Genomic DNA, 15,493 nt, shown 5'->3' on the forward strand with positions numbered 1-15,493 from the left:
TATGCATTGTGCTAAGTCCTAGAAGAAGAAAAAACCTTTCCCTCTCTCCCAGTCTTTTAAGAAATGTTGTGATTATAAGTATTTCAAAAAAACATACTTATCCATTATTATTTGCATATACTTGATCAGGTCTCACATAACCCAATAATATTTGGAGAGTAAGATAAATAAAATGGAAATGCAGAAATTAATCCAATTTTATTGATCTTATAGTTGCTGCACGCCATGGATTGCAGAGTCTGGGAAAAGTTGCTATTTCTCGACGTATGCCCCCACCTGCCAACCTCCCCAGTCTCAAAGCAGAGAATAAAGGCAATGATCCTAATGTGAACATTGTGCCTAAAGATGGTACAGGATGGGCATCTAAACAGGAACAACATGAAGAAGAAAAGTGAGTTTACCTTTTAGATATACTTGAAGTTGAGGAACATTTTTTTCCTGACACTTTTTGCTTATTCCTATGAATTAGATAAAAAAAGATTGGATGGGTTTTTTGTTTTTTTGCACAGAAATATTATTTGTGTATTGTCTTTATTGGATCATTAAGCTAATAGTGTTAATTTTCCTATGGCCTGTGACACATAGTTCCCAGGATTCATCCTTGGAGCGGTGATTTTTATCAGACTGGTAACTTAGAATACCATATATTGTAAATTTAGCTGTTTTTCTGAGTACTATCAAAGACTTAACTGCTTTGTGCTTTTTAGTCGTGGTGGACTAATTATCTTTAAAATAATTGTGGATTAGTAATGGCATATATCTGATTAAGAGGACTAGATTTTTTTCCCTCTCAGTCCTTTTTTATATCTTAAACATGGCATCACAATGCTTATGAATTATTGTAAATATATTGTCCTTCACAATGCCATTACTGCATGTTTAACAACTTACAGAGAATGTTCACATAGTCTTATTAAACTCGTTACACCCTTTTAAGCTATTTCAAGTGATAGTGTTTTTTCTTTTTGTTTTGTTTTGTTTAATGATCTATAACAAATGGTATTTCTCATTGTGGTTATTGTACAGGGATTGAGGTAAAGGAAAAGGTAAGGTTTTAAAGGCATTTTCTTTTAATTGATTGCTCTGTGATAATTATTTGAATTAAGGTGACATTACCTCTTGGAATTAGCACCACATTTGGAAATTTCTAGTTGATATATATGACCTAATACTTGTTCTCGTTGTTTCTGAAATAGGTTTTCTCTCCCACACACACACACCCCTATTTTTTTTTTTTAAAGACCACCAGAAGTGCCACCAGCACAACCAAAATCAGGAGTTACTGCTCCCCCTGAAGTTCCTCCGGTTGCCAAATCATGGGCCAGTAACAAGCAAGGTGGGCAAGGAGATGGTAAGTGGAAACTAGCTGGGAAAATTAGTTGGACTACATAGTAACAGAACAGCCATGGAAATGGGTTTGCTTTACATGGTCCTTTGAGAATTGTCTTAGCATTATTCTCAATTCCTGGGAAATAGTTTTATATCTCTTGTCAGTTAGGTGACAAGAAGGTGTTAAATAATTGAGAAACTACCTATTTCTCCCAGTATGGTAATCAAAGTAAATGTGTTTACTAGCTTGAACATTTGAAACAGAATAGGGTTTTTTTTAAACATAGACCAGGCCTTTGAATGATTTATCTTTGTGCTCCACATTATCTTTCTTGCCTTTTCTTTCACCCCTTACCTTACTATCTCACACTTAAGAATAAAATAGTAGTCAAGTTTTCAGACCTATCACCTGTTTTCCTTGGGTAAAAAGAACAGCCTCTGAGAATGGAGATATTGGACTTCTGTATTCTTCTGGAACAAAACTCTTTGTGTAGCAGAACTCCCTGGCATCATTCAGTGTTTGGTTTTGAGAGTTAATTAAGTGGCATGTTGTTTAATTATAGGAACCTCAGCATCAATTGGTCAGTTCAGTATATATTTTCAGTCACTTGTGTCCAGATCACTGTACTGTCATTCTTAACCATTGAAAGATTTCCTCTTAAACCCTTATCTAGGCATTACTAACTCCATTCATAAAGTAGGATCTAACTTTAACATATTTCCATCTCCTCACCCCCAAAAGGTTTAACACTTTTCTAGCTTTACCTTTCTCAGAATGTATAGGAAGGGATCGATCATAATTAGGAATTAGTGAGTAGTCTCTGAGGATTTTTAAAATATTTATTTAAAAAGATATTCTCCATTAAGTTCTTGCATAATAATAGTTCTTGTTATCAAATCATGTATTTCAGATTAGCCATTAAGACACTAATTCAAAAAAAGAGTTCCAAAGAAACTAAATGTTTTATAGATAACAAACTAGTGTGGGAGAGTTTTATTTACTTGATTGGATCTGTAATTTTTCTTCCAGTGATTTAAATCTAAGCCACCAATATCATCTTCTCTTCCTTTAAGAATCTTGAGTATATCTTCATAGAAATTTTCAGGTTTGAACAGTGTGTACTGGCCAACGTTTTCTGGTCACAGCTCTTTTTCATTCCTTTTATACTATTTCTTACATGTGGTTTATAATAAAAGTCATATGCTACAGACTATATGCGCCAACTATATTTCCATTGTCTTTTCAGTGATTTGAAGGCATATACAGCATCAAAAAAGTAATTATGTTTAAAAGATGGGTTTTTGTTTTAGGGAGAAACTTGGACATTGAAAGTGCTAGTGCAATCTGATTCTTTCCTCCTATTTTATTCTGTGTACCAGTTCATTGACCACTTGCTATATCTTATCAGAATCTGGGTGCTCATAAAACTGCTGCCCCTTCCAACCATGTAGTGAACGCTAAACTTGATAACCAGGCTGTTTTCCTCCAGTTGGTTAATCTTTTGTAGATGCTTAGCTTGAAAAATTTGTGATGGCCAGGAATGTTATTTAGGAAGTTAGGCATTGTTGTAGAGGTCTGGTCATCTGCATGAGTCTGACATCTGCCTATAGAAGAACTTGAAGGAATTCACTTATGGACTTTACCTTTTAGACATTCTCCATGATTGTGGGCAAGCATCTCTGAAGTATATGTTGTCCTGTTTCATGTTTTATTTCTGTCTATTCATGAATTTAGTATGACTTGTTGGAGGGAGCCTTTAATTCTTTACCCTTTTTTTTTTTTTTATCTGTCATAATCTTTTATTTTGTAGAGCTGAAAAAGGGATATAAATTGATAGCTTTTGAGGGCCTCTTAATTTTCTTCAATAGAGGTACTCCCCGGGATTTTTTCTATCTTATAAGTAATTTTGCTGTCTTTTTAGATAACTTTATTACAAACTTTTTGTCTATATAGGGTGTTATTTTCCTTATTTCCAGTTGTGTAGAGTAAAAGGAATTTTAATATTTGATTCTCTATGGTAGTTTCCACTCTTGTGAAAGAAGTTTTTCATTTTTCATCTGTTTACAAGCTTATTTTAAAATAAATTCTTGGGATGATCTAGTTTAACTGGTCTCATACCAAGTTTTCTGCAAAAATCACTTCTTCATGTTTTTATAAAGGAATGATACACATGATCTTTCTTATGAATTTATATTAAGACATAATCTGCTTCATATTTGCGTGTGGTATTGTTTGGAGCTTATCAAATCTAGATAATTCTATTGAAAAAGTTTTAACACTTTTCATTGAATTTTTATATCTCCATCTTCCTGCAGATGTTGGCATGGTCTTATCATTATCTTCTTCATGATCTTTTTGCCTTTGTTCACCATGAACTAAATGGCCCATGAAATTATTTCCATGGAAAGGGATGGGAAGAGATAACTCTTATCCTTGTCCAGACATCTTGGACCTGTTTTCTAGAAAAGTAGCTGAGAATTTTCTTCTCTTGCTATGTATTCATGATTTTCCCTTATTTTTTCAAGGAATTATAGCTAAATATAAACTCTTAAAAGACTGAGGGAATAATTTCTGTTGATACTAAATTTCATCAGAAATCTAATAGTGATTTATTTAGAAACTGGAAAACAGGAAAGGGTGCTGACATACAAGTTTATGTTTCATGGTTATATATTTATATTTGATATTTTAAAAATTCTTTAGGTGTTCAAGTAAATAGTCATTTCCAGCAAGAGTTTCCTAGTCTGCAAGCAGCTGGTGATCAGGAAAAAAAAGAAAAGGATGGAACTGATGATGCCTATGGACCTGGACCCAGCTTACGACCACCAAGTAAGAGAGCATTTTACTTTGGATTTGATATATCCAATGTAATTGATATTTTGTACTTAGTTACTTTTTGTGTTTGTTTTTTGAAATATTAAGGCAATCTAGCAACTTTTATCAAACCCCTTATTGTATGTTAAACATTGGGAATAAAAAGATAAAATGAATCCACTCTTGTCCTCAAGGAGTTTTCATTCTACTAGGAAGATAACCTACATATATAAAATCACAACATAAATATGGTTCAATTTATGTGGGAAGAAACTAGTCGACAGAGTGGATCAAAAGTCTTTTATATAGGAGATCATGTGTGATCTAAGTCTTTCTGCTAGCCATAGCCAAGGAAGAAATCCATTGCAAGTATAATGGGCAAAATGGGTAAACATAGAGATAGAAAGCATAATACAGTATGTGAAGACCAGACAGAAAAAAGGCATTGAGTGGAGATTTAAAAAACAAAAAATAGTTAAGGTAGATTCGATCTAGTTTGTGAAAGGCTTTAACTGCCAAAGTAAAAAGTTGTATTTAATCTGTAGGTAATAGGGAACCACTGAAGTTTCTAGAACTCAAAAGTGACATCAACTGTGTGCTTGAGATTAATTTCTATTGTGGCTTTGTGTAAGATGAATTGCAATGTGAGGGAGACTTGAGGACAAAAACAATAATTTTAATGCTATTGAACTATATATATTCTAAAGGAAGGAAGATGGAGAGCCTGAAATGAAAGTGGTTGCTGCATTAGTGGGGAGCAGGGAATGGATGCAGATGTTGTAGAGGTGTAATTGACAAAAAGTGATTGTTGGGATATGTGAAGCAAGAGGGATCATACAGGGTCAAATATATGAAATGTTGTGGTCTTTTAGTATTTTCTTGACTTCTAGAGTGAGGTATACGTTACAGTGATTTCATAGGCTTTCTATTTCACAGAATCTCAGTAGGGTGGGACCTCAGAGGCCATTGGTCCTAAAGTAAGGAGTAAGGAAAGGAAAAGCACATCTACCTTTATCCACTTTAGGATAGTTGTAATTGTTAAAATGGTTTTCTTAAATCAACTGAAATTTGTCTCTCTTCAGCTTCTTCCCTACCCATTTTTCCTAACTTCTCCCTCTAAATTTAAGCAGAATAAACCCAATCCATTTTTCCCATGAGACAACCCTCTCTCCACTCCTCCCAAAAATCTTCTTTCCTTCATCCAGTCCTCATGACATGATCTTAAGGCCCTTTACCACCCTTGTTGCTTTCCTCTGGATAGTCTCCAGCTTATCACTGACTTTCCTAAACTGTGTCACCACTGTCTGAGCATAATACTCTAGTAGTGGTCTAACTAGAATAGAATACTATGGCACATAATCACCCCAAAATGTTTGACACTGCCTTTCAGGATGCTTTAGGCTGTCTTAAGCTTTTTTTGCCTTCATATCATTGATTCATATTGAACTTGCTGTCCACTTTAAAGGCAGATCTTTTTCAATCTACTGTATAAGAAGACTCATTAAAAAAAAAATCATAACTTTAGTTGGTGCTTCCCCAGTCTTCTGCTTAAGAAGTTGATTGTTTGAATCCACATCTACAATTCGATATTTATGCCTTTTAAATTTCATCACTTTAGATTGAGTCCAATAATATAACTTCTTAAAACTTTTTTGGAAACTGACTGTAATTTAATGTGTTAGTTATCCTTCTTATGCATGCGTTCTATGCTTTTATTCAAGAAATTGACAAAAATGACAAAGAGTACAGCATCCCTCATAGCTCCTTGAAAGGGGCACTGTACTTAACTTTATTCCAAAATTACTCTTGTACAGTAATGATTACTTTTGGAATCCAGTTATTTAAGCACTTCCCAAATAAACTTAAATTGTACAACCATCTAGGACACATCTCTTGACCTTTTTCTATGAATTGCACAATAGACTTGTTAGGCCTTTAAACCCCAGAGCAGATTTTATCATCTCCATCAATAAATTATAATTGACTTTGCCTCCTCAGTTATGTAAAAGCCAACTTTTGCTTTTTTTATCCATTTCATTCTTAGTGCTTTGCATGTTTAATCCCTCTTCCTACCAGATGTTGCTAGTTGGAGAGAAGGTGGTAAATCTGCTGGCCCATCTTCTCCATCTGATCAAGAAGATAAGCTCCCTGGTCAAGATGATGGTGCAAATGGACCAGTAGAGCAAAACGATTCTCATAAAACAACAGAAAAGAGGTTACCTGGTGTTCCGCCTCAGATACCTCAGCCTAAACTGAATGGACAACAGCAGCCTGCTCTTGCCTCTCAGTACAGAGCAATGATGCCCCCTTATGTAAGTACTGATAGTTAAGTGGATGAGGTCTAAAATCTGCTTACCAATTCAAAGAAAAAAAAATATATAGTGTCTACTAAGTATAAAATACTGGGATTTGGGAAATCAAAACCAAAAATGGTCCCTGCTCTCCAGGAGCTAATACTTTTCTGGAATATAGTGTTAATGAAGTTTTAATATTATGTAATTTAATAATAAATATGGTTATATGAGTTAAAAAGATATGCCTTTAAGTCAACTTCCTGAAAGAAAAAAGTTATAAATCTCAAAAATATTTGGCATTTACTTTTAATTGGGCTATTTCATTATTCTTTTCTTTATTATTACTAATTTCCCCAGGGAATATTTAAGGTAGCAGTGATCTAAAAATGTGTTTGGAGGAAAAATAGGGTTTTTTTTTTTTATTTTTGTTTTGTTTTTTGTTTTTTTAAGTGTTTTATAATTTAGTTCTTATTTATTTGTGGCAATATTCCATAGTGGGGTAAAGTGCTCAGCTTGGGAATCAACAAAATCTGGATTCTCAAATCCTGACAAGACACTAGCTTTTTAAACCCAATCTACAAAGAAGAGCACAAAGGAAAGTTTCATATGAAAATAAACTTTTACATCCAATTTGTTTTTTAAAGTGTAAGTTAAAATTTAATACCAAAGTAATAAATTATCTGTGTCCCCTTGACTTTTCTGGTTTCTGATATATTTTTAAAATTTATTTTTCTTGGTATCTTTTGTTTTTTTTAACATTTCCTGGATTTCTCTTTATATCCTTCCTTTCTACCTTACCTTTTAATTGTGGGGGGTTTTTTTGTTTGTTTGTTTTTTTTCCCCGAGGAAAAAAATTTAGCAGAATAAATACACAACAGAAAAAAAATCTATTGTATGCTATGTTCCACACATTGATCGTATAGCTCTTTGAAGAAGCAACCTATTTAAACCCAAGACAGGCATTCAGGATTTATGGAGATATTTTGCCAATTTACTGGAAAAAAAAAAAGAGAGAGAGACTATTAAGATTATTTATAGATATACTGCTATACCAAAGAGAAAATTGACAGCTAAATAAAATTCAAAGAAAATTCATTTAGAGGAACAAAAATATTTGAAGAGAAATAAAGAAAATTGTTGGATTGAAAAGAGAATAACACTTCTCCATCAAATTATGCTATGAAGCAGCAGTCATCAAAATCATATTACTATGTTAAAAAAGGTAGAAAATTAAATCTCAAAAAAAGACATAAAGGCAAAAGAAGACATAAATAATGGAACTTAGTGATGCCCCATTAAGTGGTAAACTCCCAATATAAATTACTTAGGAAAGTATTTTTTACCAAAATTGCTGGAAAAATGAGAAAGCAATCCAGCAGAAATTAGGCTTAAACCAACAGCTTGCTAAATGTTCCACAAATAAATAAGCTGTATGACCTGAAGAGCAAATTATATACTTTTGGCAGTTACAAGCATAAGGAATAAAGAAGTTACAAAAGATAAAATAGACAATTTTGATTATGAAATGGAAAAGTTTTGTATTTATATTTAACTTAGCTGTTAACTGTTAATAGCCACCAACTTTTTCTTCACTTAAAAATGCTTTCTAATAACAAATAAGTATAGTTAGGCAAAAGTAATTAATTAGCATGTTTCTTAAAATGTATAGCATATCCCATTCATCTTTTGCACACCCTTTTGCCATAAGATCAGAAGAATTTACTTTTTTTTTGAAGTCACAATTTATCATTGCTTTGATCAGAGCTGTGAAGTATTTCAAAACTGGTTTCCCTTATATTATTTTGGTTATCACATAAATTTCTGTTTCCTTTACACTGTTATCAGCCCATATATAATTCTTCTACGATTTCTTCCAATGTGTTCTTCATTTCTTAATGTATATTCTGTTCCATTAATAGAGAAATCACAATTTATTCAGATACTCCTCAATAATCTTACATTTCCCCTTTTTCTTAGGTCTGTTATTGATCATTATCTCTCACATTCTCCTAAGTTTTCAGTCTTCTGATCTTATTCTAATATTTGTTGTTGAATCATTGAATTACTGGGTTCTTTGTGTTCTGTTTTTCAGGGTGTCCACAACTTGGGTGAAGTTTCTATCTACTTAATCTTAAATTTTTAGTTTTCTTTACAAGTGCTCTAATTTTATTCTTTACTTCCTTTTTTTCATTCTTTAGTTTCATTTCACTGATCTACTCTTTGAGTCCTTTGACTTAGTCTGTGTGTTCTGGTGCTCTACTTGTACTTCAGGATAAGATGTTGGCAGACTTGATAACTCTGATTCATCCTATAATTCTTGAACTGCCTTCATTTAAAATTCTTTGAGCCACTACTTAACTTTGGTTAAAAGTAATGTTCTTCATGATTCAACCTTGAGGGTCCTATATCTACTTAGCATAAGTCAACATATTTTTCAGACATATACACCCTCTTGCTTTGTACTGTAGTTTCTATTAGGTGAGTCAACTTTCAAGTTAAAACCAGTTTTGTTTTTTTTTTTTTTAATTTTGAATTTTTGTAAAGTAATCCAGTATACCAACTTGTGCATCTATGTTTCAAGTTATTATGCTAAAAACAAGAAATGAAATAGTTGAAAATAGCCTTTTCTCTAAAGGAGTTTGCAGTTCCAGCTTATGAAAGTAATTTTTGAGTAAGATAATTCATGTTTTTTTAATCATATATTCTTGAATAGATCAGAAATCCTATTTGAAGTCCTTTCAAAGTAGTTGCTATCCATATTTGACAGATGAAATTTTCTTTAAGTAGATTACCTCTGATCACATAAGTCCTTTTGACACATGACACTGAACGTGAGCAAGTCAATTGACTTCATTGACCATAAGTTATAGCTGAATTGTCCATCTCCATTTAGTGGTGTACATTGCTATATGGAAAATCTCCTGCAAGTAATGAAATCACAAGTTGAGCTATAAAGAGACTGGTTGTACAATAAGTAGCTTTATTTCTTTTCAGAATAAGGTTTTCCATTATTTGAAATCAACATTCCTGTGAAATGTTGACTTTTGTTTCAAGGAGAAGTCTGATCAATGAAAACACTGTGTTCTCTCTTGAGTGCAATTCACCTTGCTCACTATTCAGTTCTAATCACTCTTTACATTACTGTCCATCTTCAGGACCTGTTCAAGATTGGTATATTAATAGGTTCTCCATCTAGCTGATAGCATGTTCTAAAGAATAGTTATTTCTAGTTTCTTTTTCTGTGTAGATAAATGGACCACTGTTTTGAATGCTGATGAATCTCAGTTCTGAAATCTTCTGGTGCTGTGGGAGTTGATGGTGTCAGTATAAGGATAGTCCCATTATTAAGCATGGCCTTGGGCAAATTGTTTGCTCTTTTTGGATATTTTTCATCTTTTTGGATATCTTATTTGGATATTTCTTAAATCTTTCATTTTACATGAAAGATGTAAAGGCCTTTCGAACTCTAATTATAAACTAGTCACTCAGAACGAATATGATTAAGTTTTAAAGTATTTCTGGGGTTAGATATATGGCTTTTTTTTCCAGATGTTTCAGCAGTATCCTAGGATGGCATATCCTCCATTACATGGCCCCATCAGGTTCCCACCTTCCTTATCAGAGGCTAACAAGTAAGAATTTTAAGTGATTAAAATATATCAGATTATGTATCCTACATGCATAATTTCTAATTATGGAATGCAGATATTCAGTAATATATCTAACTTTTAAAATGTAATGGCTCTCTGCTAAGTAAGAAAAAAAGAATGAATTTAAATTTTTCAATGATGTGTTTGAAATTTTCAGAAAATATTCCACAAAGTAGAAATAGTTCTATTAAAGAGTTAATACAAAGGAAAGAATAAGAAATAGTTTTTGCTTCTTGTAAAAACAGATTAGGATCTGTTCCATCATTTGGATTTTCTCCTGATTTTTGACTTCTCCTAATTGAATTGTAGATCTTATTATGTTACATATTATCTTACTTTAGATGTGAAAAAAGGAAAGAAAAAAATTACTAAGTATATATTTTGTAATTATTAGGCTCTTTTCAAATCATTTAAGTTTACATTTTAATTTACTATAGAGAAAAATTTTGGTTTTCTTAAGTACTAAATCTGTTGTTCATTCTTAAAGGGACTTTATTTTAGAAGTTGAACCAGGAAATTTCAGTCTTGAATTTTCTCTCAACTTTTAGTAGTTCATTCTATTCTGGAGTGCAATTTTTTTAACGATTAATTTTTTTATCTAGAGGCCTTAGAGGAAGAGGCCCACCCCCAACTTGGGCCCCTGAGCCTGAACGCCCCTCTATTCTTAGTGCAACAGAACTCAAAGAGCTTGATAAATTTGATAACTTAGATGCTGAAGCTGATGAAGGCTGGGCAGGTAAGAATGGAAATTGACTTCCTAAGTTTGCTGCATTCACTTTGAAGCATTACTTTGAATTTTACTTCATATTTATATTTAATAGGTGCTCAGATGGAAGTAGATTATACAGAACAACTCAATTTTAGTGATGATGATGAACAAGGAGGTAGTCAGAAAGACAGCAAAGAGAACTGGTAAGTCATTAAGCAATATCTTCAGATTATTTCAATGGGTTTCTCTTAATTACACAGTATCTGGATGAAAGCTTTTACCACTTGACTTAATTATAAGTAATAACAGTTTCAGTATGTTAATAAACATTTGTAAAGTACTACTTTGGCCTAGTCATTGTACAGGATTCTGGGAATATAAAAAGAAAAATGAAGCAGTTCTTTCTTCTAAGAGCTTACATTCTAAATGGAGAGCAAGAGAGAAGTATTGATGAAGTAAATATAAGGCAATTTTGAGCAGAGAAGATAATGGTTGGGAGTATCAGGAGAGACCTTGTATAGGAATTGTTCAGTTCCAATTGAAACTCAAGCTGAAGAAATCCTTGGGACTAAGACAGAAAAATAAGATATTAAGTGCAATTGTCAGATATGGGGTCAGGTGAATAGCCTGAGCACAGGTTTGATGATAAGTTGTGGAAGAGTGCATGGAAAGGAATCGTGTAGACTAAATGAGGAAATTTAGGTTAGCAAAAGTTATTAAATTGGCATTCTGTGAAGTACTTAAAATGACAGGAGTTTTGCATTTGTTCCTAGGAACAGTTGTGTTAGCAAGTGAATTAATAAGAAGGAAATAACTTAGTGCTTTGGGTCTGCTTTAGAAATAATGTAGACTATTAAATAGAAGATAGATTTCAGAAAGAAGAGACTTGAGCAATTTAAGATGATTAAATTCATACTAGAGGTGATGAGGGTCAGGATAAGATTATGGTTATAAGTAGACAGAAGGAGCTAAATATAGAAGCAAGCGATAGAGAGGTAGAATTGGCAACTTTTCGAGTGACTAGATGGATGAAGGAAGAGTCAGGAATTGGAAGATGGCTCTGATTTTGCACACTTGTTTACCTCTTAAGTTGTTGGTGTTTTGAACTAAAAGTGTGTGTGGGGAGGTAGAGACATCCAGGAAAAATATTCTGTTCTGTTTTATATATGTTATAAATATGGGATATTTATAGAATACATAAGTCCCAAAGGCAATTGGGACTAGAACTCAGCACTAGGACTATGAATATAAATGTGTAGTTTTGGCAGTCATCTGTTTAAAAAAGATAATTCAACTTAAAGGAGTCAACATGAGAATATAGGGAGAGAAAGGAAAGGGGCTCAGAGACAAAGCTTCAGGGTCTACATAAATTTATTAAACATTGGCAAGGAAGATTTTAACCCCCGGGGGGGAAAAAAACCCTACTAAGAAATCATCAGACAAGTAGTAGGAGATCCAATAGAACAGTTAGTAACCTACCTATTTTCTTATTCAAAAAACTTTTAAGTATATTTTCTTTTGAAAAGGTTGATCATAGTGCCTTAAAGCCAGGACTCCCTTGACTATCTCAGAAATTGATTGCTAATTTTAATCTCCATTTCACTACCTCTTTTGGAAATCTGGAAAAAAAGATGAGGGTGGGAGAACTTTTAATCTTAGTTCATTCAGATTATTCACTGTATATAATATGTATATTGCTTCTGGAATACAAGGGTAGAATGGAAATACCAAGATGCCCAACTTAAAGATTAGACTTTAATAAACATTTTTCATAGCAATGAATGAAACTATTAAAAAATTTTCAAAATTCTTAGGTCCCTCTTTATGTAACAGTATCCTTCCTAGATATGTAATTTTACAAACCACAATTTAGAAACAGAAAAGGTAGTGGATAAAATAGCTGTTGAGGATGCATAACTTCTCCTGTTCTTGTTATACCTTTTGTTCTTCAGTGAAGAAGAAGCACCAAAGACTTCTGAAAGTACTGAAAACCGAAAAGAAGATGATGAAGGTTCCAGCAGCAAAGCTCAGTTGCCTCCACAGGCAACGGTATCAAAGGGTCCCTATGGAAAAGGACCACCTTTTAATCAGGTTTGTTACATTAAAGTATATATAAAGGTCCTTTGTAATGAGCATGTGAAGTTATTTTAAATATTTTTACTGAATTAAAGAATTTTAAGCAAAGAGGAAACTATGTAGCTCAAAGTATTTGTTACTTTTGTAAATCTTATAAAAAGTTTGGGAGCTCAGAATATCTTGTCTGGTTTCTTCTTAAAGATTTCTAGTGAACAAGTGTGACTAATTGGGCACTTTAGCTTTTTGGACTACTGTATATGTTAATAAGTTTATAGGAACCTGAAATCTGTTTCTCTATTAGAGTCATTCATACATTTTTCTTTCATTCCTTGAATTCTTAATGAAGTTGTGATATAAGTTTATCTGATATCTCCTGTGGCAATTTTGGATAAATAATGTTTCCTTTGTAGGATGTCAACATTTGTTTCACAATAAGATGATAACTATCATTGATCCTTTGCAGTTGTGGTTGATCAGAGTTGTCCTTATAGTGTTGTCATTACTGAAAAAGTTGTTTTCAAGTTCTATTCACTTCATTCTGTACTAGTTTATAACAGATCTTTCATAGTTTGTTTGAAAGTCCTTTTACATTTTTTTAGGTCATGGTATTCCAATTCATAGAGCATAATTTGTTCAACTATTCTGCTCCACCTAAGTAGTGTGATCCCTTAGCTTTCATGTCCCGTCTAAAGTAAAAAGAACTGTTTTAAATATTTTTGAATTCCTGGCCCCCTTCTTTCTTTGATCTCCAAAAATTTTAACAGTGTTATCACTTGGTCATAACAATTTAATGCCTTCTGGAGCATATAATACTGTACTTTTAAAAAATACAGTCTAGAATAACAGTTTTTTTGGTGACCATGCAACTCTAAATTCAACTTGTAGTCAGAATCTTCAGGTGGTTTTCACAGGAAGTTATCGGGGTGGAGAAGGGAGAGAGGAGGCAACACAATTGGGATTGTGACTTGCCCAGATATTAAATGTGTGTGGGTCGAATTTTAATTCAGGTCCTCACTGTAGGGACACTGTACTATCCAGTTGTCCTTAGCGATATTTTTTTTTTAACATGTTACATTTGTGATGATTGTATTTTTAATCTAAGCATAAGACTTGATCCTTAAATTTGGTTTTGGTCCTTGACTCGATTGTTGCTCTTGTTGGAGCTAGATTTTCTCATTCAATATGTTAATTATCTTTACAAACTGTGCCATTTGTAAATTGACAAATGTACCAACTATGTTTTTAAGTTATTCCTGAAAATATGTTAACAGTAGAGGAATTAAAGACAATCCTTTTTTTCTATCAATCAGGAACGGGGACCTCCCTCTGTGCAGTCCTTAGTACATGAAAAGAATAGTTCTGCCCACTTAGCGCTTCCACCAAAGTCACTTGTTCAGCAGGTATGATGCTACTAGTTACTACTAAAGTGCTTGAATTTTTGAGTGGAAAGATGTGCTGGAGTATGTTTTTCTGCTTCAGAAACCTAATGAAATATTTGAAAAACCATACTTAAGTTATTCTTTGAAAAGAATTGGTCTTTATGTATTCAAGATTGTGAGGTTTGGTGGGGTAATTCTTTTAAGATTTTTCACATTCTATTCTGATGGAAGTGGAAATCTTCAACAAAAAGAAGAGCCAACTCACTTCCAGTTGATCAATGATGGACAGAGGTAGCTACACCCAGAGAAGTAACACTGGGAAGTGAATGTAAATTGTTAGCACTAATATCTGTCTGCCCAGGTTACATGTACCTTCGGATTCTAAGGCTTATTGTGCAACAAGAAAATGGTGTTTACACACATGTATTGTATCTAGGTTATATTGTAACACATGTAAAATGTATAGAATTGCCTGTCATCGGGGGGAGGGAGTAAAGGGAGGAGGAGGATAATTTGGAAAAATGAATATAAGGGATAATATTATAAAAATATATATAATAAAATAAAAATTAAAAAAAAAAGATTTTTCACATTCTTTAAGGTGAATTTGAGTTTTATAATACTTTGATATCTTCAGAATACCTTAAATTAATGTAAAATTGGTCTTTAACTTGTATAAAATTAACAGATGAACTGAAAGAGACTTTTGGCAGGTAAATAGTTATCTTTTTAATGAATTATCCAGATTTTGCAAAAGACATTCAGTTATGCCATTCTTCCCTTCATTTTATTTGGTCATCCACAAGATTTCTCTCACATGATGGTTGGTTTTTCTCCTAATTACAAAGCATTGTGTAATGTGAACTGCCTATTGGACATTCATATTTGCTTGTCCTCTGGCCCCTTTAAACTTAGCTCTTTTGTGAACTTATTTATTACTATTGAGGATTATACTATCCTTCTGTAATCATCTAGACTCACAACTTTGCCATCATCCTCAATTCCTTACTTTCCCTCATCCCACATTTATTAATCCTTGTATTTATTAAGTCCTATTTGTATCTCTACAAGGTCCCTTTTATAGAATCCTTGTGTCCATTAATACAGTCTGCATTTCAGGCCTTCATAATGCTTCCTGAATTGCAATACTTTGTCATCTAATCAATTTTCTCATCTAATTCCATTCTGGTCCTCTCCCACAAAGCAACAATTGATTCTTCTGAAGCATAGTCCTGATCATG

At 33.0% G+C, this 15,493-nt stretch overlaps 1 protein-coding gene across 1 annotated transcript in view; it reads left to right on the top strand.

Annotated features, from left to right (window-relative positions):
- Positions 1-15,493, top strand: part of PRRC2C (proline rich coiled-coil 2C) — an 84,015-nt gene that overhangs the window by 23,000 nt on the left and 45,522 nt on the right. Inside the window, 9 exon segments of the mRNA XM_074308341.1 lie at positions 214-391; positions 1,242-1,351; positions 4,034-4,159; positions 6,221-6,456; positions 9,988-10,070; positions 10,691-10,824; positions 10,910-11,000; positions 12,750-12,888; positions 14,184-14,273. Coding sequence (XP_074164442.1) covers positions 214-391; positions 1,242-1,351; positions 4,034-4,159; positions 6,221-6,456; positions 9,988-10,070; positions 10,691-10,824; positions 10,910-11,000; positions 12,750-12,888; positions 14,184-14,273 — 1,187 coding nt within the window.

The sequence above is a fragment of the Sminthopsis crassicaudata genome, chromosome 4 (assembly GCF_048593235.1).
Source record: "Sminthopsis crassicaudata isolate SCR6 chromosome 4, ASM4859323v1, whole genome shotgun sequence".
Classification (NCBI taxonomy): domain Eukaryota; kingdom Metazoa; phylum Chordata; class Mammalia; order Dasyuromorphia; family Dasyuridae; genus Sminthopsis; species Sminthopsis crassicaudata.